This window comes from Catharus ustulatus, chromosome 6 (assembly GCF_009819885.2).
Source record: "Catharus ustulatus isolate bCatUst1 chromosome 6, bCatUst1.pri.v2, whole genome shotgun sequence".
Classification (NCBI taxonomy): domain Eukaryota; kingdom Metazoa; phylum Chordata; class Aves; order Passeriformes; family Turdidae; genus Catharus; species Catharus ustulatus.
The window spans coordinates 51,665,990-51,689,631 of record NC_046226.1 but is presented as its reverse complement, the minus strand read 5'-3'; the positions used below and the strand labels follow the sequence as shown (position 1 = coordinate 51,689,631).

General features: G+C 41.4%; 2 protein-coding genes across 11 annotated transcripts in view; one reads left to right on the top strand and one right to left on the bottom strand.

Moving 5' to 3' along the window:
- The window catches only part of RIC3 (RIC3 acetylcholine receptor chaperone), a 34,810-nt gene that overhangs the window by 8,023 nt on the left and 3,145 nt on the right, over nt 1-23,642 (top strand). The window contains exons 4-6 of one of the 3 annotated variants that reach the window (XM_033062464.2): nt 82-175; nt 4,495-4,640; nt 5,762-19,274. In XM_033062464.2, the coding sequence (XP_032918355.1) occupies nt 82-175; nt 4,495-4,640; nt 5,762-6,246 (725 nt within the window). In that variant the 3' untranslated portion in view covers nt 6,247-19,274. Of the gene's footprint in view, nt 1-81; nt 176-4,491; nt 4,641-5,761; nt 19,275-23,642 lie in introns of those variants that run through there. The other 2 variants (XM_033062463.2, XM_033062465.2) reach the window with 2 other exon arrangements.
- Nucleotides 12,868-23,642, bottom strand: part of TUB (TUB bipartite transcription factor) — a 141,932-nt gene continuing 131,157 nt past the window's right edge. For 7 of the 8 annotated variants that reach the window (XM_033062455.1, XM_033062458.1, XM_033062456.1 and 4 more), the window contains one exon: nt 17,922-23,404. In XM_033062455.1, coding sequence (XP_032918346.1) covers nt 23,271-23,404 — 134 coding nt within the window. In that variant the 3' untranslated portion in view covers nt 17,922-23,270. Of the gene's footprint in view, nt 13,885-17,921; nt 23,405-23,642 lie in introns of those variants that run through there. The other variant, XM_033062457.2, reaches the window with a different exon arrangement.

Here is a 23,642-nt window from a genome sequence, read left to right as displayed (position 1 = left end):
CCTGTGATAGGGACAGGGATACGTTTTCAAGGCTCCTACTGACAGATTTTGGGATTTTTTTTTTGTTTGTTTGTTTTACAGCTGACTATGAGCTTACTCAGCTCCAGGAAAGACTGAGAGAGACAGAAGAAGCGATGGAAAAATTAATCAACAGAGTAGGACCTATGTATGACAGGTGTGTTTCAAATTAGAGTATTTTAAGGAGAGGTTCTACTCTGATCAGAAATTTAACTTTCTTGCATTATTGTATTAAAACAGCATTTTTATTGCTACTTCAAATTATAGAAGTTTCATTTTACACATCTCAATTTTTGTTCTGCAGTTTTTCTCTTTTTAGTATCTATATATAACATAAATAATTTTTTCTAACTTCATTTTCCTTAGCCAGAAAAACAATTATCCCTATCTTCCCCCTTTGTAGTGTTTTATTTGGAAGAAAATAACAGGTATATGTAAACAGAAGATAAACCATCTAAATTTAAAGTACATAAAAGAGCCTGTTTTGTGCAACCAAAATATTGTCCTGAATTATTCTTTTCCAGTTCTATGGATTATTTTCCTAAACTGAAATGCTGTTGTAATCTATGTAATTTCCTGTTAGAATAACCATAAAATCTTTCTTTAAGGCAGAATTGTATAATAATCTGATTACATAACTTAGTTCCACCCTCAATTCATGCATATGCTTCTAAATATAAAAGACAAAGGGTTGTAAAACCAGCATTCAGAATTTTATTATGTTTATTAGTGTTTCCTACAAATCTGATACCACCAGTTTGTGTTACAAAGAAACACTGGAAACAAGTATATGTTTTTCATAAGGAGCATAAAGAACAGATCAATAGGACACTGCATAACTGCTGTGTGAAAACTGAAATACCAAAAACATGAAGGGGAGGTTTTGCAAAAAATGAGAGCTGTTCTGGTTGTAAATCATATTAACTTTGGATCAGCCAAGGCTTGTTTTAACCCATCCTGTAGGAATTCTCTGCTGAACATGCACATTTTGTTCACTTATGCCTCAAACCGCTTCTCTTTGAGTGCCCTTTTGCCCTCTTTGTGCCACGCCCTGTACTGTCTCAGGCAGTGCCCAACTTGCCCATGCTACATCTCAGTTAGAGAGCCTCTAAACTGCACTGGTTTTGTTAGTGGAACAGAAGGATCCTGCTCTGACTGCCTCTCATCTCTGTTCTGGAGAGCTGACACAGTGCTCTACACGTACCTCTAAGCTGACAGAAACAGGCTTATGGGCTGCCCAGATATTGTGCTGATTCTCAGGATGGATTTTTTTTTTTCACTAAGTAAAGCGGTTTAGGGTCTGATCCAGTATTTGTTCTACTCTGTGTTATTGGCCCAAAGCCTCTATTTAGTAGAACTTCCCTTCTTTGTTCAACCAGACTATTTATATAGATGGGTCTAAAGGTCTCAGGGGAAGTGAGGATCTGAATGTAATGAAGAATTTTGTATGTTGCCTCTTTGAAGAGGAGGGGAAAGGCACCTCTTGATGGAGCAGATAGCTGTTTTCAAACACTTTCAAGCTTTCTTAATCTGCTCATTAATTTCAATAATACTGGATAAATCTATTAAAATAAAACCTATGGTTAGAAAGTGTAGTTAGACTACTGAGTTGGGCTTATTCAATCTGGAAATTGATAGATTTAAATAAAAAGGAAAGAGTAAGAGAGTAAAAATTACTTGAGCTTTATTTATTGATCTGCAGTTAAACAGAAACCCTTACACAGGAAAGTCAGAGACAGAAATAACTGATATCAACTTTGAACCAAAAATTTCTATTTCTGGTAATTAGGTGAGATGTAGAAATAATGCAGATCACCTACCTGTTTTTAAAGTCCTGTTTACCAGGCTGTCAGGTGGGAAAACTTCCTTTTTTATCATAAACTGAGCAAAGGTGATATGGAAGAGTCAGAGGCTCTGTGGGGTGCCGTTTTTTGGGATGTATCTGCATTTTGATAGTGATTACTTTAAGAAATACCAGTTAACATGTCTCAGATGCCATTTCAGATTATTTAGATTATTTTCCCTGCAGTCATGATGGCTCTTTAGGAAATGTTCTAATCTCAGAGTAAGAATAAGAAACCTTTACTTTACCTATTAGTGAGCTCTTTGGGACTCTACAAAGTGTAAATATTGCCATTATGAAAAATAATACTTGTGTTGGAGCGACAAATAAAGAAAGCAAAGACAACGACCTTTTCTTGCACTGCAAACCTTCTGCATCTGTTATCCTCTTAGTATTCCTAAGTGCATTATGTCCTGGTAAATCTCCCATGTGCAGGCAGCCAGATGTCTTACACACTGCCAGCAACCTACAGTAAGTCTTCCCAGAGGCCTTAAATGAAGTCAAAATAACACATGGGCTTTAGTTTCTCCCTCTCTGCAAGGAAATTTGCCTTTTAACCAAGGTATTTGGAGAAGCAATATTCTGAAATATGGAGCCCTTCTGTTGCAATAAGACAGGAGTGTTTTCTAATGAGGGTATCCCACATATTAGGAATTTTCCTGTATGAAATGCCACAGTGATGCAGCTGCATTGATTGATCCTGTTATCTGAGCTAGCTTATCTGCCCAATGTGCTAAAGAGATAGGACTCTCTGTCTTCAGCCAAGTGATATATATTCAAATTGGCTACAGTTCTGTCTGTAAAGGAGGATTAGTTCAGCAATTCTGTCACAGCTTTGGTCAAAGGCTGATGAAACCATTCCTTTTTGTGGGTCTCTTAATTCACATCTCAGATTCCACATCTGCATAAGCCAGGCTTTTGGGAAGATGCTGCCACACCTTCAGTTGTTTGTGGAACAGACTGCACCCACAGCTTGGGGGAAATCAGTGCAACCTATGTACTGTGTTGGGATATCAGCTTTTCAAACTGTGGGGCAAGGTGCTCCTTGCTGGAAGTGCACCAAAGTGATGTTTGCCTTGTGATCTCAGTGAAGCAGTTTAATCTGGGTAGGTGCTAATCAAACCAGCTCCTGAGCTAAGTTCAGCTACAGACACCTGTGCTTGCAGCTGTGCACAAATCCAGCCCAGGATCAGCACTTCCACTGCCATCACACCAACCAGCAATAGGATGCTAATCTTACTTTAAACCAGTGTGACTTTACTGTCCTTAGTGGAGTAGCCATCATGTCACCATCATTGCCATTTAGGCAGGGTGGCACTAAGGACCTCTTGGAGTGCTGCTCCAGTCCCAGCAGCTGGTAAGAGGAAAACAGAAGAAGGACATTGCAAGTTGATTAGAATTCTGATAACTAAAATGAGGTTTACATAGATACTAACTACCTAAAGCCAAAATCTGCTTCCAGCTCCTCTCTATCTCCTCCCTACAATTCACTGAGCAGCCTACTCAGTGAATCTACTCTTGGAGATGATCTGTCTGCTCTCCAGACCAGAGATCACCAGAGATCATCACATGCCACCTGTTCAGCATTCATGCCAAGGGCCACCCTTTTCAAGTAACTGGGGGCAACAGCTCCTGACTGACACACAGATGCAAAAGAGCACCAGAAGAGTGGCTTTACCTGGCATTACTGCTCAAGAATGGCTTAAATCTCAAGATAGCATAATTTTAAACTCAAGATGATACAAGCACCACTGGTCAAAACTGTTTTTATCCCTGGTGGCAGCCAGTGTCTTTCTCATTCTGGCTTGCTGAGGTAGCAGACTGCAGAGCACTCCTCTCCAAATGCTACCTTTTTGTCCATAAGAGTTTTTGAAGTCTTTTTTCTTTGCAGAGAAAATGACTCTAATAATGACTACATGATCTTATCTGTTGGAAGCATTTTTGTTACAGCAGTAGTTGTATAGTCAGTAATAATTACTAGATCCAGCAGTGTAGAACCAGTCAAAAGTTTGCTTTCCATCTCATTAAAACCTCAGTCCTCTCCCTCTAATTCTAAAGGGCAATTTACAGTTAACTGTAACTGTAGTTCTTTCCATTCTTAAATCTTCCTTCCTGTTTCCCACCCCCCGCCACCAGTCTGCATTGCTGACTGTCTGTAATGACAGGATGATCTGTCCAACTTGCAGATTTAATGATCATAATGAGAGATTTTAGAGTCTTGAGAGTAATGACTGTGAGAAATTTTGATCAGCCTCACAAGCTACACATGTAGCACAGATCTAGAATTTCATTTCCTTATAATAGTTCGTACAAGGCACTGCACCCTAATTCTTACCTAACACACTTTTAAGGGCAAGAAATTTCTGTAGAGTCTTTTGTACTATAACTCTTATGTGTCACTTTCATCTTGCTCTCACATTGGTTTTACCTGCCCTCCTTTACCTGTTTAAATTGCAGTTTTTTGGATAAAGGGATAAACTACACCCAGCTGAAGTGCAGAGCACATGCAGATGTTGAGGAGGGATCACACTCCTCAATAGGTTTCTCAAGACTGTACTGCTGGCATGGACCAAACAGTTTCATAACTTGCAATAACAGTGGACTAAATTCTGGTGTCTGATATTTTCTAGCAGGACTCAAAATGTTACAACAGACCAGGAAAAAATGTTACTTCAACAACTCCGAGAAATTACTAGAGTTATGAAAGAAGGAAAATTCATAGATGACATCTCTCCTGAGAAGGAAGCTGAGGAAGCTCCTTACATGGCAGATTGGGAAGGTAAGCAAGAGCCTTTCTTACCATTACCCTTGCAAGAAAAATTGGATAAAGATTATTCACAGTTCCAGATCCTTTCAAAGTTTTGGTCAACTTTATCCTTCCTTTTCCAGAAGCCAGTGTTCAAAACTTTACAAGAGGTTGCTGGGCTTTTTTTTTTTCCCCCAGCCATAACAGAAAAAAATAGATTTTGAGGTATCCAACATTTCTTTTAGTGTAAACACTGCACTATCTGCTGCCCAAAGTGGCATATGAATGTTCACATATGCTCCATCTGCTGCTGGGGCTTGGCTACTCTGGGTTTTTATCTTTCCCTTTCTGTACTGGGCTGGATTTGTGGACAATCATAAAATCCTTGGAAATCAGAAGCAGTATGTCTTAGATAACTTACAGTTTTTACTTGTGATTAGTCACTCTTTGTTAGCTCCAATGTGGTAGAAGTCAACTCCAGGAAGTCTTTTAAAAACTGTTTATTTTAATGTCTTTATTTTAAGTCCTTTCCATTCCTTGGTGTTTACCTGATACATAAATGTGTTTTCAAGATATCTTAGTTGAGATGCTCTGTAACATAACTTTAAATACAGATCTATTTTTTTTCTTTTTAAAAAGCTTTCAAAAATGATCCCAAACATAAAGTATAAACAGTAGCCTTGAGCTCTGTTCATGAAGTCAAGTTTATGATGTTATTTCTAAAATGAAATGCACAAAGTCATTGATTTTTTTCAACTCTCTCAGTAATGCTGTTTATAGCAAGTGTTCAAACCATGCATCAGTCAATCTATAGGCAGAAAAAAAGAAGATTTAAGGATCTGAGACACACCATTTTTACCTCTTAGCCCCCATAGCTTGCAGCAAAGCTCAGCTTTCACTCCTGAAAGTCAGGAGCCATATCCTGGCTCCCTAAAAATAAGGGATTTTTTTTTTCATCATCTCCCAAGAAGACATGCTTTGCACATTCTTGCCATGGATTTAATACCGTGAAGTGTACATGGCATTAAAGAGCTGACACTTGCACTAGCAGTAGAAAAAACAACTGTCCTGGCCAACTTTGCATCCACCACTGAGGTCAGGACTACTTTGAAAAGCTGGTAATACTCCAAGCTGCATATCCCTTTATTCCTAAGGTTATCCAGAAGAGACCTATCCTGTCTACGATAATTCCGAATGCTTCAAGCGCAAACAGGACACAATCCTTGTAGATTACCCTGACCTGAGCCAGCCCTCTCCAGAAGAGCTGGCAGAAAGAATGGAGGGCATGGAAGATGAGGAGTATCCTTATGATGAAACCCTGCTAAGTGATCTCACCACAGGAATGGGTCAGGATTTAATGCAGAAAAAGGATGATGTCAGTGTCACCAGGGAGGAGGAGAGTGACCTTCCTCCCAGCCAGAGCACTGGGGAGTGCTGCTGTTGCTGTGATGAGGATCCTGCTGTCATAGCAGAGAATGCTGGATTCCACTCTGAGAGCTGCAGTGAAGTAGAAGAGACAAGCCAAGAAGACCTGTCTGTGGAGTCAGAAACTGAACATGCAGCACTGGAAAGGCAAAAAGTCAGTGATTCAGAGGGGACAGGCACACTGAGAAAGCGCTACACCAAAGTACTTGATTAATAGGGACAACAGTGGATGCTGTCTGGATGATAAAGGTAGAGGTCATAAACTCTCCTCCACGTGGGTTTTGTTCCCAGTGAGGACTTCTCTGTGTTCATCTCCTTGTACCTGTTGCATTCTTGTGGTACCAGTCACATCATCTGTCTGAACTGGAAGCCAGTACCTCTCTTGTGCACTCATCATGGTTACCATGATGCTGCCAACAGTGCTTTGTCCTTGATTTTTGAAGCCTTGTATTTTGGAGCAGATATTTATGACTTGTTCCTTTTCAATTCCGAAGTAGCCATCCTTGGTTTTACCCTTTGTCATCCCAGAGTTAACCAAATGTCTCTTCTGACTTTTTCAAAAACATCTGTGTGCTGCCAGTTAGGAGAGTTAATCAAATCCTTATATATACATGAGTTTACTGGGATGCTGAAGGACAAAATATGCCTTCTTTCTCTTAGCTCAGTGTTAACTGGTCAGCAGAGCAGATCATAGTCACACACATGGCTCTCTCAACTCTGTCATTGCTCTCTATGCTTGAGAAGTTGCTGTCACTACAATCCATAAAGCTCCTGTGCTACCCCACAGCTCCTTTCCCTGTTATTCCGTGTTGTTGGAACGGTAGCCTAATCCATGTTGTGTAACTTGTGTGAGCAAGACTCAAGCTTTGTGAATTGTGCTTTAACTTTGCCTTAGCCCTGGTGAAATTCCCAGATGATTACAGGAAGTGGACCACAATGTGTGACAGCACTAAAAATATCCCTAGAGATTAAAACCAAAAAAGCAGTGATAAGGTTTGTCTGTAAAGGAGAGAACAGCAGGAGGGAGACCCTCAGACTGAAGGTAGCTGGTGGGCTTTTCCTTCTTCCTGGAAACCTGTTGGGTTTTTATGCTCTTGGAATGTTGTTGCCAGGGTTGAAGTCTTGAAGCACCCCAGGTATGAGATGAGGAGGGTGCTGGAGCCAAGGGCTCCTGAGGAGAGGTGGCAGGAGATCCCTGTGCCCAAGGGACAGCCTTTCTTGTACAAGCAGCATGGCAAGTGGGACAGGCCCCAGGAAAGGGTCCCTCAGTCCCCATGACCCTGCTGCTTCTCCCATATCTGGGCTCTTTTCAGGCCCACCATACCCCATGTGTTAGGCCACGCTCATGGCCCTGTCACCATGGCTGTTTGTGATGTCACCAGTCCCCTGAGTGCTCTGGCACTATAGAAGCAGGGCCCTCTGCAGTGCCCCTCTGTCCACCCCGCTCTGAGGCCCTTGAATGTCTGGAAGGAGGAGAAGCCAGAGCAGTGAGGTGCATGGCAGCCAGCCTTTGTAAGGGACAGCAGCAGCACCCCTTCCAGTGATGGCCGAAGAGGAAGGGATATGCCAGGAGGAGGCTGAGGAGGAACAGAACCACTGCTCTGCCATGAGTGCCACCGCCCTCAGTTCCCTGGTGATGGCCATGCAGAGCCTGGCTCTGTGCCCACCAGGGCACGGCGTGCAGCCCAGGGACATCGGCCTGCCAGGGAGCCACCGGGGCTGGGAGCTGGGTGGCCACCTGCCTGCACGTGGGGCAGCACAGAGACATGTCCAGCAGCGGCCAAAGAGGGAGTCATTTGCCCAGGGCCTGAAAAATGGCAGTCAGCGGTGCAGGAGGAGGAGGAGGAGAGGAAGGAGGAGAAGGAGGAGCACCAGCCCTTGCACCATGAGAGCCATTGCCAACATGCAAGGAACGACATCCAGTGCGTGCCTCCAGGAATTCCGGCGGATCAAAATCCGCACCTGCCTCAGTGAAAAATAAGCAGCAAGGATGAGAATGCTGTCACCCTCCTTATTTGGGACCCCTTAAGCAGGAGGTGTGTTTTAAGAAATTTTCCAGTTCCATGCCCACATCCTGCTTTGCCGGTGCCACCTTACATCCTGGGGGTTTTTTAAGCTATAACATCGACAATTTGAGACTAGTTTTTTTTAAACAGAGTAAAGTTATCATAAGGCATGGAGTCCTAGGAATTTCTTTTTTGCAAGGGAATATTATGGAGTCCCAGCCTCCACATAGGGCTTGTCCTACTGGCTCACCCATTCCATCTCCTGGCATCAATAATAACTTGTTGATTGCCATGCATTGTATGAGCCCTTCCTCTCACCCCCTACCCCACCCTTCCTGGAGCTCCTCTGCTCTGAGCCACAGGGAGAGGACATGAATGGACTTGGCTTTCACCATGCTACTGTGCTGAGGTGACAGGATTTACCCCCAGGAGGGCCACTGAGGTTCCTGGGCTCTGGAGGTGGGGTTGCTTCAGTCTGAGGACAACAACAGTCCCTGATGGATGAGTGAAGTCAGCCTTGCATAAAGGGTATTAGCAGACCAAGCCAAGAATGTGGGCAGCTGTTTCCTTGGAGAAGCAGCAGAGGGCAGTTTGGCCAGGAAGAACTGCTGGCCTCCACATGGAGGTCATTTCACAGGAAGTTTTCAATGTTGGGGAATAAATTTTAAAAAAACCAAACCAATAAACAAAAAAAAAATAACCGCAAAAAAATCTTTCTTCCTCTCTTTTTTGGGATTTGGTGACTGTGTGTGGATTCCTCTGTCCCCTCTTGGTCTCTGCAGCCCTGGAGAGGCACTGATGTGTGGGATATAGGCCCAGCCCAGGCCTTGGAGATGGTGAGGAGTTGGGGCTCATGGCACACAAGGGCAGGCTGAGGGAGCTGCCCCCAGTCAGCAGTGGTGGAGCAGGTGGCCCAGTGAAAGTGGGGCTTTGACCAGCCTGGGCAAGTGTCAGCTTGATCCCAGCCTTCAGCCAAGCCCTTACATCACTCCCCAGTATTTCCAAGGAAATGGCAGGAGATGTGCTGGAGCCCTGCTGTGGCTACAGGCACAGCCCACTGTGAGGCTTTCCCTGGATTGTCACAGACTGGTGAGTACTCCCAGGGTGACACTGGAACTGTGACACTCTGAGGCAGAAACCCAGGAGCACAGGGCAGGCATCTACACCCACCAGGGGCCTCTGGGACACTCTGCTTTTTTGGATTCCCCTGTTCTGCACCAGCTCCAAGCCAGATGCTGGGTGCCAGCCAGGGTGGGGTGCCCATGGCAATGCCACCCACCACAGCTGGGGCAACCCTTGGGAAGGGCCCGTGCCACACCCAGAGCCACCAGCCAGCCCTGCTTCATGCCAACCCCACCAGCCCAGCCCCCAGAGTATCTGTGTCCCTAAATTGTGGGTCTGGCCCACCAACTGCCCTCACCTCCACAACTGCCAGGTGCAATTGTTCCAAACTTACCAATAATCCATGTAACCTGGGAATCCATGACATGGACACCACCACAGGAAAGTGGATTTGTATTCCTTGTGATGGCTGTTATTCCCCAGATGGGAGTTGCCCAATCCTCTTGGCACAGTGTTACTGTTTGCTCCCAGAATCATTAGGCTGTACCAGACATTTTCTCCCAGGTTTGCAAGACCTCAGCCAAGGGGGTCTCATTTTCAATGCCAGGTCTATTTCCCATTGTTTCAAGCACTAAGAAGGACTTGAACCCCCCCTTTTACATGGAAAAAAGAGCTGAACTCCCTTTTAACAAGTGCCTTGCAAGGGCTCTAATCCCTTACACCTCAGGAGTTGTTAGGGCTACTTTTAGCACCTGTGACAGAGCTAAAGGCTTCCTGTTTCTTTGCAGCAAGGTGTCAGAGAGCCTCAGGAGCTCATCCCTGAGGCGTCAATGGCTTGGCAGTCCCTCCCCGGGGACCACTGAGTGCTCTCTGAATGTAGCCAGCCTTGCCTCCCATAGCAGCTCACCAGCAGCCTTCAAACTGGGATTCCTCCTGTTTAAACAGTATTTCCTTTTCACCCTTTGCCTCAGCCTTCCCCTCTCTGAAACAGAAATGTCTATTTGGAGAAGCATTTTAGAAAAGGACCATCAAGTGTGTGTCTCCAGCTTTTCAGGTATTAACTGCTCACTTCTACCAGAGAACACTCATAATTTGAATGAGAGCTTAGCTAATCAAAATCAGGATTCTCAGAGAACTTTAAATGTAAATCAAAATTTTAAGTCAGAACATCAGCAAAGCTGGGAATTTGAGAAAAAGTCAGAAGCTCAGATGGATGCCCATTGGAAGCAGTCAGGCTCCTTAAAAGCACGTGCTCCTGTACTTGTGGTATTTCCCACCTGGCAAATGAAATGGCTGTACTTTTTGTTAAAGCTAAAAGAAACAGTATGTGTTGTTAGAACAAAAGATTATTATAAAACTAGATTTTTAAAAACTCCAACGGGCTTAGTTCTGCCTGGATATTTGAGAATGGTTACAGATTGTTTCGGGCATTCCATGGGATCAGGAAAAAAGCAAAAAGTAAGATCACTGCTGGCCCAAAAAAAGCATTAGTTATCAGATAGTATTTGAAAAACAGATAAATATCTTAGAAGGTTATGACCTAACTCTTTGCATTAGCAATTAGTGTCCATACCTTGGATTTTTAATTTTCAACTAAGAATAAGAAAACTATGCTTACCTTTGAGAACATAGAACAACCTAGTGCAATAATCTTCTATTTAAATACTTACTTACACATTCTAATAGAAAATAGTAAAATTCTATGTTTCTAACCTCATGTATCACAAACACTGGGGCAAAGAAACCAGGTAAGAGTTAGAAAACCATCTATGTATCAATAGTTTTATACTGACCACGTATTTCAAAGCAAATGAATGCATCACCAGATCAGACAGACTGAGCATCCCAAACACAGCTGGAAAGGTTGGTCAAGTGATTTTTCTCAGCTTTGGAGGTTCATCAGTTCTTTGTGGGGGTACAGATTTCTAAGGAGCAAAAAGACACCTCTCTTGTTTCTAAGTGATCTTGCTGGGATGGCTTAGATAGTGCTCTGAGAGCACTCCTCCTCTCTGTTGGGATCAAACACATGCCCAAGTGCAAGATTCCCCAAACTGTATTGTTCCTGACAGAGGAAATTGTAAAAGTACAGTTTCAATAGCACTGGAAACTCCTTATGTTAAATAAGTCCATATCCAGTGAAAGTAATTTATTGAGGTGTTTCCAACCTTTGGTAGGGAAAGACATGGTTGTTTCAAACAAATTAAGTTTAATATTTCTGCACAGTGTTCTGTATTCACAAACACTGGAGCCTCTATGTATGACACAGACCAGGTAAATTATGTGAGGATACAAAAACCAGTCATTGCACATACTGGTAAATAAATACATTTACTCCAGAATACCAAAGAGTTTCTTTAAAAAATTTAATTTGCAAAAGCACTTTCTTGCAGGTTTATCTAAAACTCTTCTAAAGTCTGAACAAAAAGGGAAATGCCTGACTATTCAAAACAGGCCAAGACAGTCTTGTGTGCATGACATGTTACAGCTATGGTGAAAAAACATGTCTGGTTAAATGTTAGTTCTCAGAATTAGGTCATTGTTTGTCAAATTTGATATATCCCATTCTTTAAAACCCCATTTAATGTAAAGAAAATATGGACCATAACATATTCAAATTCTATTGTATAACATCAGTTTATTTAAGAAAGGCAAAGAGATGAATCGGTAAATGTTTGCTGTGGGAATTTAAAAAAATAAAAATAAAATAAAATAATTAATCTCCTTTTTCATTTTCTAGGGACAGAAACATTCATGTAGCACATTTTTTACTTCTTGAAGTTTAAGTAAACGAGTCAGAAACAAAGGCTGTTTTTCTTTACAGGCAGATATTGTCCAAACATATTCTAAAATGGGTATTTCTACAACTGCTCCCAAACACTGGATCCTTCAGACTGTCATTGGTTGGATGAAGACAGTGTTGGAAAGTACAAAATCAGCTCAGTGGCTACTAGAAACTCTTAGAAATGAACCACCTCTAGAGTATGTACTTTCTGAGATTCTTCTAGAGGTGCAACACATTACAAAACATCCTCCACAGACATTTTTTGTTTTGTTTCCCTGCTCTTAAGTATGAGGAGAAAGGAGGAACAAAAGCCCCAGCCTTGTGATATGGGGTAGAAATTGGCTCACTGTGTGGATCAATCCCACTGAAAAGTCAGCTCAAAGGAAAAGCAGATGGTTCTCTGTAATAGATACTTACATGGAAAGCATGAGAGAGAACAACTTTTTTGTAACCTTTTCAACAGAAAAAAAATCCCTTGCTCAAAATGGTTTTAAAAGAAGTTTCAAATAATTGAATCTTTTAGAGATATTTTGCAATGATTAACCCCAAGGCAAATCAATATCATGATTTATGCTGTCACTGTGAACAGAAGGGAAAGAAGGTATCACCAAAGGAGTGTTCTTAAGACTGTGTCCATCTTTGTATGTGTGTGCACAAATGTTTGCACATCTAAACCTGGAAAATGTTGGGAAAGTCATAAATTAAACCCATCCCACACTTGATACTGACAATCCTGTGGGCATATATCTACGTCCTCTTTATACTGTCAGAGGACCTCATTTTCCTGTCACTGTCACAGGATTTTAATTTGAAATAAACATAGTTTCAATCACCAGAAAAGATGCTTACACTTTTAAGATAATAAAAATTATTATAGCTCCAATATTTGTCTTTTTCATACATGTTTTTCAGTAAGCCACTGTAAGGGATTTGTTTCTTGCAGACCTTGTTTCTTTGGGAGACTCTCTCTATGGTTTGTTAGTTCTTGTGCAGGTTCAGTTCTGTCCTGTTTTATGGGGCAAGGTTTTGTTTTTCTAAATGCTCTGTGGAGTTGCAGTGATGACATCACTGAATTTGGCAGCACATTTAATGGAAAAGGTGAGCATTTTTCACCAACAGGTCTTCCAGATCCCCACTTTGAGTGTCAAGTCTTCATGGGATGTATGTAAGAGCAAACTTTGGCTTCCCTTCCAAATCCAGTTTTCTGAAGTGCTCATGCCAGTAATGCCCAATTTTTGTGATCCACATTTAAACAAAGACAAGAAGACACGAGGATTCTAGCAGGGACACACAAGTGTGGCATTATGGAGACACAACAGAAGTTAGAAAGAAACACTGGTTACGCGGAAATAAATGGGCGAAAATGACATCATGAAGCAGTCTGTACAGAAATGGAGTAGTTTAGATGAGAAACAGAGTTCTTACCAGTATAACACAACATAAGCAGTGACCATCATGTCACTGAAATCCTTGACTCCCTCTGAGCAGTGTGCCCAGGAAATCACCCTCCTGCCACTCCCAGCACATCCCAGTGCCTGGCCTGCATGCTGGACTTCCTCCACATCTCCAGTGGAGCTCCTTTGCACTTCGGTTTGCTTCTCTGCAACAGCACTCCTTGGGTTCTGTGCTGCCTGTTTCTGGGCTTAGGGCTCAGAACAGAGCCAGTGTAACAAAAAGGTGCTCTCTTCTGAAATGCAACGCGAGCACAAGCAAAGTTCAATAACTTAAAGAGCCACAGGTCCCCGTTTTTGCCTTCAGGAGGAGCTCTTTCTTCAGGATTGGAGAGCTGTAATTTAATGGCTTCGGTTCAGCATTTTCTGGTCTCTGCAGCCGTGTCCTCTGACTGGTGACAGACACACAAGGTAGGGGACAGCACACGGGGACAAACATGCACTGTGACAGAGCAGGGTGACAGTGAGCATGAGCTGCACTGCTCCGTGACAAACCCGCTGTGTGTGCCTTTCTGACAGGGCTTGCATGAATGCTAAGAGGGGCTCTCATCCTCCAGATCCAGGCAGATAGAAATGAAGAAGAAAAAGAGAAAGGAAGATTATTTTCTGAGAAACAAGCATACCCTCTGCTGGGCACTGTAAAATAAACCTAGCTCTACGGGCATCATTTACATCACGCTCCTAGAGTCAAGCTCTGCTACACTAGTAAAGCATCCTGGCAGCCACACAATCCCAAATAGAAAGCACACTGTTGTCAGGAAGCTTAAATTCACCACACAGGTGGCAATAAATCAGAGTGCTGCAAACTACTGCAGTAGGCAAACAGGATTTGGGAAATGTGGCCTCTACTGTGCAGGTGTTCAGCTTTGAGGTACAGTTCAAGAAGCCAAAAAATGTGGTACAGTAATTCCTAAGTGAGAGTGCACCCTGAGAGTGCAGAGGGGTGAATCCCTTTACATGTTCACCAGGGCTTGGTCAGAAACCTGTTCAGCACTTTAAAATTCCCCAACGACCTTGAAGTGCCCAAGCTGATGAATCCCCAGGTGGAAGATTATGCAACCAGAATTGAAGGCCACCCTACTTCAAAATGAGAACATATACACAGGGATTTAACACACTTTAATTCACAGATATTGACTTTATAGAGCTTTCACTGACTTAGTGTTCTGGAGTGTCCCCATATGGAAAAACCTGCACATGTTTGAAAGAAGAGAAGGTTATAGATGAGGTGGGGAAAAAAAATTAAAATCAGGGAACTTAAAGCAAAACAAGGAATTCCAGTAACACAGATTACCAAGAAGCTGAAAAGCATCTACCACCTGCAAGAAAGTATTTGAAGTGATACCAAATAGGAATTTCAACCTCGTGGACTTGTGCAGGGTAGTCCAAAAGACAGAATAAACAGTGCTTTTGAAAACAGGGGTTTGGGGATTTTTTGGGAAAGAAAACCAACAAAAACCTTGTCACAGTAATACTGGACTCAGTAACTCTTGAGAATTCCTCAGTTAGAGTTATATTCCAAAATCAGCTTTTTGACATGACACTGTTAGAAATCTTGTAAGAGATCACTACTGCATCACTACTGCAGCCCTACTTTAAAACAGAGGTTAGAATTAACAGTACACAGAGTTTTGTCTCAGTCTGCATTATAAAACACTGAATCCCCAACTAACTACAATTAGGAATGAAATAGAGCCTCATAATTTGTTGTTTGGTTTGGGTTTTTTTTGTTTTTTTAACTTAGGAAAACTCAGTGGGCTTGATTTAAATATTTTGTTGAGTAACTTTTCAGTTCCTGACATTTGCTCAGTGTTCCCATGTTTGTTTAGGGTCATTCTCATAAATTAATTTGTATGAAACTCGATTTCAGTGCAACTTAATTGCCTGATGAGAACACTGTAGTCACATGGTTTTGTTTTCCAGTATTCTAAAGTGAAACAGTTCAGGATAAAATTCAAAATGGAGACCCTCTGTCTCCTAGTGCTCACCCATGGGAACAGCTGGAATAGTAAGGAATAATAACATTGCTGGTTGGCAAAAAAAGCCTTCTGCCAATCCAGGCATACAGCACAGTGATTTTGCCTAGAAATCCTTTTCTTTCTTGGCTGAAAAGTTTGTATTTTTAGTAACAAATATCAAATCACATGTAAGGCAGCAGGAAATGAGGCAGAGCCTTTACTAGAAAACATGGCTCTATTTGTGTTCAGCACTAGAAACACTGCCCATCAGAAAAAAATGTGGTGCATAAACCAGCAGCTTCATTAGGCAAAACCCAAGGAAAGCATATTATTATATAATATGCTAAGATAAATATATATATAAAATATAATAGCTATGTTGTGTTTTTCCAGCAGGACTATCAAGCTCTGCCTGTATAACAACTGAGGAAATTGCTGGAAAAAGCAGCTGCTTCTCAACTAAGTCAGCTTGGTACACCTCAAACTACCTAAAAAGACTATTTCATTTGAGCTTCAACCACATCTTTGAAAACATTTTAAAAATAGCTAAAAAATGCTGTAATGTTTAAAGACACATCAGGATCAACAAAGTTCTACTTCTAGAAGGCCAGGAGATTGTCCTTAGGGAAGAAAACAGGATGGTAATAACTGGTTATCTTCTGCTGGCCCAGACTGGAATGAAGGCCTCCTGCTACAAGGTGCCAGGCTCACAAACTTGTTTGAACATCAAAGGCTGGACTTGATGATCCTGGAGATCTTTTCCAGCCTTACTGATTCCATGAGCAGTGCCCAAAGCCCACCCAACACACTGGTTCTGTGTACTGGTGAGATTTTCTGCACTGGCAAAATAAGTGACCTCATTATGTGATTTTCCAGCACATCAAGACTAAATGGTAAGATTACACTTATCTAGATAGTAGGCCTTAAAAAAATAGTTTAAAATTCAAATGGAGTAAAAATATTCCTGCTGTTATTTGGTAAGTCAACATAGGAAAGGTACACGATTTCCTACGTGATGTTCAGGACTGCCTAAGAGAATTAGGAAGTGCACTCTTGCCAGGACTTTGGGATTCTCATCACTTAGTGTGTCCTCATCACACTGACAGATTGCTGCAGTCAGTCTGGCAGTCTGCATGGAGCTGCAGGATCAGAAGTTTACTAAAGCTTACTAAATCTTCTCAATGCGAGCTCAAGCTTCAAACCCAGCTTAAGGAAAGAAAATTTTGAATAAATAATCTCCTTGCAATTTCATCCAAACTATAAGCATTAAACTTAGCTAGACTTTAATGTTAACATTTATAAAAATGTTTAAAAATAACATTCTGTTACTTTGAGAATTATTCTTACACTTCATAAATTACTCCTAATGGCATTGTGCCAACTGGGACAGCCTCAGTAAGAAGCCACAAATGCAGGGTGAAATGTGAGAAACGCTGTAAACATCCCAGGTGAGTATAAAGGTAGTCAGAAATCATGAGGCTCATTGTTTTTAAATCAGATGTGCATGACAGAGTCAAAGTGGGCAGTAACAACAGTTCTGAACAACTGAGTCACATCCAAGGGAAAGGAAAAAAACAAAAATACAAAAGGCAATTTGCAGCACAATTGCCGTGTCTCAATTTGCTACATAAAAGCCTTAAATAGGTGGTTGCATTAAGTGAACCTCTGCAATGTGCTCAGGAATAATAGTTTTAAAACAACAGATGCTGGGAAGTAAAACACAACCAACACCACACACTGCCAGAAGGAATAGCGTATGAGATGGTTTGTCCTTGCTGGTTTTTTCTGCACTTTTAGTAACCAAAAATAAGGTAAAAAAATTGAAGCCTCACTTAAATCATTGACAAGATTTCCACAGAATTCAACAGCATCAAGATTTGATCCTAATAGATTGGTTAGTTACATGGTTTCTACATAGGTGGCAAAAAACTTGGTATTTCGGTTGCTTCGGGGAGCTTTAAATTGGGTTCTGAGCACAGCAACGCCACTGTCACCCACCAGCCTCAAAGCACCCCTGGAAATCCTCTCAGCAGGACAGAGATGGGCACAACCAGGCCAAAAATCAGGAGTTCCATCCAACTCATTGGAACTGAGGCACAAAGAGGCTCCAAGACTTGCACAAATCCTGACACTCTGTTGGGATTAAAGCCCAGCTGACCCAATCCCCAGTGCTGAATCAGCCTAGTGTGATTTAGCCTGTGCTGGTTTTAACACACATTTTGACTCTTCAGGACTTTTTTTGCCTGTACCCAAGCACAGAACAGATCATGAGTATCCAAGGTACTTGTGAGGCTCTGACTGTCAAGTAGGACTTTGTTACAGTTCATGTGCTTAACAAGCTTTTGTCAGAGTAATTTTCAAACTGCCATTGCAGACTTAAACAGAACCATGATAAGCTTCCAGTGTTATTGCATAATCCAATTATGATGTGAATAGGGAAGGTTTTTCCTCAAAAATGTATGCATAATTTTTCTGAACAGTGTCCTGTTCCTAGAGCCATTCAGCAAACCAGAGTACTGGTTCCATGAAAGAGTTTCAGGAAAGCTACTTGATTCAAGTCTTCTCAGTGAAGGTGTAGATAAACAAACCCTTACTGAAAGAGGGGAATTGAAAATGTATAGGCAGTTAAATAAAATACAACATACAAAATAAGTTTTAATGCATTTTCATCCAATATACAGGCATTTGTGAGTATCAGCTACTGAGCTATAGTTCATAGCAAAACACCAAAGCATTGAGATAGTTGTGCAAATTCTTTTCTTAGTTCCTTGGCGAGCAACAAAAAGAACTGAAGAATATCTACATAATTAATTTCAAACACTCACAGAGCAGAACCCTGAAGGTACTTTTTGTACATGAGGAACAACAGGAACCTGATTCCATTAAGTAGCACATACAAGAGAAGCCTGCATCTACAGTTAGATTAAATCTACTGCAAGATTTATATGTATAAAACTACCTTATTCTAGTAATCAAAACGAGGCCTTCTGAGAAATCTGAGTCATCAGCCCAGAATTCTAATAAAGGTGACTGCTGTGCTGTCCTTAATTGCCAAGCAAAGGTATCTGATTGGTGAGCCCAGGCTTCTGTAAAAGCAGGAAAAAAATCTCACAAATTATGTTTTAGGAGAGCAATGGGATAATACGGGGCAAATAGTTATTATGCCACAGGATCAACCCCAAAATCTTCCCTCTGACACCTGCAATACATTAGGAGAAACCTTCTCTGCCCAGAACACCAGGCAACCCCCTGTCTTGTCCCACTACAATGAACAAAGACAAAATAATCTGATATTGGTCTAGACTCATCATCCCTTCAGGGCAAAAATTTCCTTTCCCCATCCTTGTTTTATCCTGATGTGAAATTACAAATTAATTAACAATAAAATTTGTAAAAAGCTATGATACAAGGACTGAGAATGATTTTCCATAGTAAGGATTTGATTGATTTTCTGGTTTTTTTTAATGGGCATCACCCAGGCAGGGGTAAGATTTTAATAGCAGAAAAGTAGGTTTAATGGCCAACACTTTTAGAGAGCTCACTGGTGTCTCTGCCTGTTTAAAGCCCCTCCTTTGTTCACCACAAGGGAGCAAAACCTCAGAAAGTTTGAATTGATAGCATTGGAACTCTGTGGTGTCATTTGACTCCACAATGATATTTTTCAATTGTGCAGCCACCAGATTTTATTACAGAGCCCTTCTCAATCCAACTCCTTCAGTGCTAGGACCTCATGAGGACAGCCAGCTGGGAACTCCAGCACTATTGTAAGGCAACTTGAATAGTAAGAGATTTGCCCAGTAATTATTACAAAACCATTCTCACTGATTTCTTAAGAACAGAGTTTATAACAAGAGCCTACGACATTACTGTTTTATGTGCTATATATTATCCTACAAAAGGAACAGAGTGATGCCTAGCTTCTAAAAAATAAACTATTTTAGGCCACCAACACAATTCAGTTCACAAAATCACTTCCAACCTTTGGAAAAAAAAAAAAAAAAAAGAAAAATAAGGCAGCACTACAAAGGGAATCTAACAGCCTGCCTCCAGGCTTGTGGACAGCTCTGCTCATTGATTTGCAACCAATGGTTTGGAAACTGAATGTTTACTGAGAAAAATTCTGATTATATTTTAGGCAAGCTTTTTTATCTGCTACCTTTTAATGTGTTAATTTACTCTACTGAAGAGCCAAAGGGCCAAATTCACCTCTCTGATAAGGCTTCTATTGTAGGAGCATCACTGAATGTGCACCAAAGGCATTATTCATCTGTGGAGAGATCACTGAGCAATATTGTCAAACACTTCTGAGTTGCACATCCTTGAAAAGCAGATAAAGGAATTGTAAAGAGAATGAGAAGGAACAGAACATCACAGATGAAGAAAATTAGATAAAGGGCCAGGAAGAAACTGTTTGATGTAAACAGAGTGACAAGTTAGATTAAGAACTCTCATTAAAGCATGCAGCATTTGCCCATAAGCAATTCAGGCAAGGAATTTGTTTACAACTCTGTCAAAACCAACAGCAGATGCAAAGAATCATCAATATTGGGATTTTAAATAACATTAAATCTACTGTATCCAAACATTCACTCAGGCTGTGTGAAGGAAATACACAGCTCGGGGCCATTCTCTTCTTTGTCACACTCTGTAAACAAGGTCATGCCCTGCTGCACATTGAATGCAGGCCCAGCAGAAGTTACCAACAGGAGTGTACCACTAACCACTCCTTGGTTACTTCTGTGTGCATGTGCCTTACTAGTACCAAGATTTTATTACTGGTGGAGAAGAAAATGTAACATCGTGAAGAAAATGTAAGTTCAGGTATGACTCTGTGTTAAGACAGAAGCTGGTTTGACTTTTCCAAGTTAGGAGGACAAAATTTAGAGATGTGCTGGAAAGTTTGTGGTATCACCTTGCATGTGACCTTCACCAGAAAATATCCAGCAAAAATTATCCATCAGAAATCATAGAGATTCAAAATTAACCTTTGAAACTGCTTCCAGAGCAGATGGTGAAGGCCAAGTGAATCAAACCCAGTACCCAGCACAACAATAGTGAGAAATCAGGGTTTTGGCAAAAGGCATTAGGAGCAAATCCCATTCTAACTGAACCAGATTTAATGAGAGTTCCTCATTCTTAGTCTCAGGTTAACATCCCCCTCTAGTGACCTCAGTTTATTGTGGGGAGTTTTTCCCTCAGCAGCTCCTTGGCTGATGGCCCTGTAGGATTCTGTTAAGTGATGGGAATTTGAGTCACCACTTTCCTCCTGGCATGGTTACAGGTTAAAAAAAAAATACCTGGCTGGGAAGAACATGCAGTGAGAGTGAAGTTACACAATGTGCTGGCAGCAAAATTGTCCCCAAGAAGCTGAACTTGCAGCCTTTCCCCAGCCCCTCATTCTCACCCTTGTGCAGGAGTTCACTGCACATGAGTTTCCTTTCGAGCCAATTCCCTGGGGGGGGTCATGATGTGAGTCAGACCATTGTTATGATCTGGGTTAAAAATAACGCTTCCAAAGCAACTCCACCACCAAAGCCAGCAGATTGTGTATTTGCACCACGAGACACTCAGCTCTTTGACACAGTGCTGTGCATGGACAGAGGCAGAGAACTGTGTCAGGTGCCACTTTCTCAGGCTCTAAAGTAAGCGTGTGTGACTGGCAAGGCACAGAATTCAAGCCATGCAGATTCAGCCATTCCCATGCTGCAGAGTTCTTGAAATCCACATCACACCTAAATACCAGCACTGGGAATTCCTGACTGCTTTTGCAGTAGTCCAAACAAAAAATTCTGGTGGTCACTGGAGCAAGTTTTTAAAGGCTGATGTGAGGTAAGCAATTCCCTGTTAAATTCAAAGTGAGACGACAGATGGGGATGTGAAATTGTGGGAAACCACCAGCTACAGAGAAAAACAAAGCACCCATGTGCAAAGCCAAAGTACTGCCCTGCAGCTGATGACTCAGCACTTCAATCATTCATGGAGGGAACCAATGTTTCTCTCAAAAAAAAGGTGTCCTTTCCATTTTTTTTTTTACTATGGGATGGAAAGGCCCCTTGCAAAAAGATGAGGGGAAACAAAAAAAGACTGAGCTTCCTGCCAATTAAAGAATATTTGACATGCTGAGTCTATCAACAAAACACTGTTTAAAGCCAGCAGATTTTCTTCCCATAGATTGTTTAAAAGATTAGAAAAAATGCTGGCAATTATTTATTTTCATCTGTTATCTGAAATTCCTTTGTCTGTATACTGGGAAGGAGAGCTGAAGGCAAAGGTGAAGAGAGCATATTTCCTTTGTTAGTTGAAATGATACAGTCCAAATGGCACGACCTTAAGGAGAGGTTTATGGCCTGTCCCCTACACTCAAAAAGGGCCTGTCAAACTAGGAGACAATCAGATCTGATCTCATTTTTACATTGCATAATCACTGGCTGTGCCGTGCAAGAGTTTATAAGGAATAAAAATGAGGGCCTGAATACACACAGTATAAAACACAGCTACTGCTTCACTCACATTTCCACACCCTTCTGGTGAACATATAAATTCTATTACTCTGTGTGCCATTCTGGACAACATTGCTCAGAACAATGGCAGCAAGAACATTATTTTTAAAGATGTTTTACAATGTGCTTTTGAGTTGCAGCTCCTGGCTTTTGAAACGTTCAGGAGAGAAGATAACAATGGTTTGTTCTTTTGCTTGTGTTTTGTTTCGAAATGATGTTTGTTTATATATTCCAGATAGAGCAGAAAAAAGGAAAAGCAAAATCTGCACTATTTTAAGCTATTCTGTGTCCTGCCAGTGTCTCATTTGTATGCAGCATACACTAGATTTGCCTAGAAGGATTTAGCTCAGTAGCTGGCACGTTTACATCAGAGAACAACATACACAGTTTCAATCGATTTCAAGCATTCTTACAATGGGAAATAAATATGAAAAGTAGTTGTTGCTCAAAGTTCAAAAAATGCGATCAACAAATTGTAAAAGCTCAAAAGGCCAGACAAATTTAATAAAATATTTCCATTTACCTTCTTCAGCTTTACACAGCCTGTTCAAAATAATAAGATTCTCTGCAGAGTGCCTTTATCCAATTGTTTATATCACTTCATACAAAATATGTGTTTGAATTACCACAGCAATACAAGGATATAAATTCCCAGCCCACGAAATGCCAAATTCAACATAAGTTATGCTTTCTTGGCATCTAGATGTTTTCCTTTTCCCTTTCAGTACTGCAAATACATTTCCATTTGAAACAAATTAAAAAGCATGTAGATGTTAAAACATAATGACAGCTTAGAATTCAAGTGACTTGTGCAACATTATTTTGTGCTTTCCACTTCTCCATTTCCTCCTACTGCAATTAAAATTCATCATGCCCTACTACATGTACAACAGCAATGCATCAAGTTCAGTCCAGCAGAGGTTTTCAACCTTCAGACTTGGTTTTATACTACATGAGATCCTTGCACAATCAAAAAAAAAAGTGCATCTTTTCTCCTCATCTTTCTCTTATGCTGCATGATGTGAAGCTCTGATTAGTTGATGCAGGAATGCAACCTTGAGGTACGATTGCAGCCTCGGAATGATTCTTAAATGTAAAAAGAAACTTTTGGAGCGCTCCCGCCCTTTCTGGATTTTAAAAAAAGACACCACTGTCATGGTGCTACTGGAGCCACGGTACAGTACATCATGGCACACACCCATAACATAACCAGGGACGTGAGAGACAACTCCTATTTACAAAAAACTGGATGTCACTTCCAGAAAAATATGACAAGAAAAAAAAAAAAAAGGAAAATATAATTTCCTGAATGTCCTGAATTTTTAGAAGATTCCTTTCACTTTCTCTTCAGCAACAGAGTGGTCCTCCACAACTGCATTTTTCCCTGACCTTTTTAGTATGGGCCATAAGCGACACCAGCAGGAATTGGGAATCATATGGCAAACTGCTTCCTTCGAGAGGATGCTCACCCACGCCCCTTTACTCACAAGCCAGCTTGCTGTCAAAACTGGAAAGGGCAATGGAAAAGGCTTGTAGTGCACACATTGGGTAGTTGTAGTCCATGGTGAACACATCCTCAGCCACTCGGCCAAACTGCATCACGATGTAGTCAGCTGCAAGGAAGGTGAGAAAAGGCAAAAAGCATCACTGTTGTTGTTTAAATAAGTGTGCACCCAGCACCACCCTCAGTCCCAGAGCAATGAAATACCAACCCAACATGCTCACTCATCAAACTTCACAGCACTTATTCATGCAAGTGGGCGTGCTGATAGCAGAGCGAGAAGCAAGGACAGCTTGAGTGATAAAGGGTTGCAAGACTTGTTAGTGTCAAAAAAAAAAAAAAGATGCATA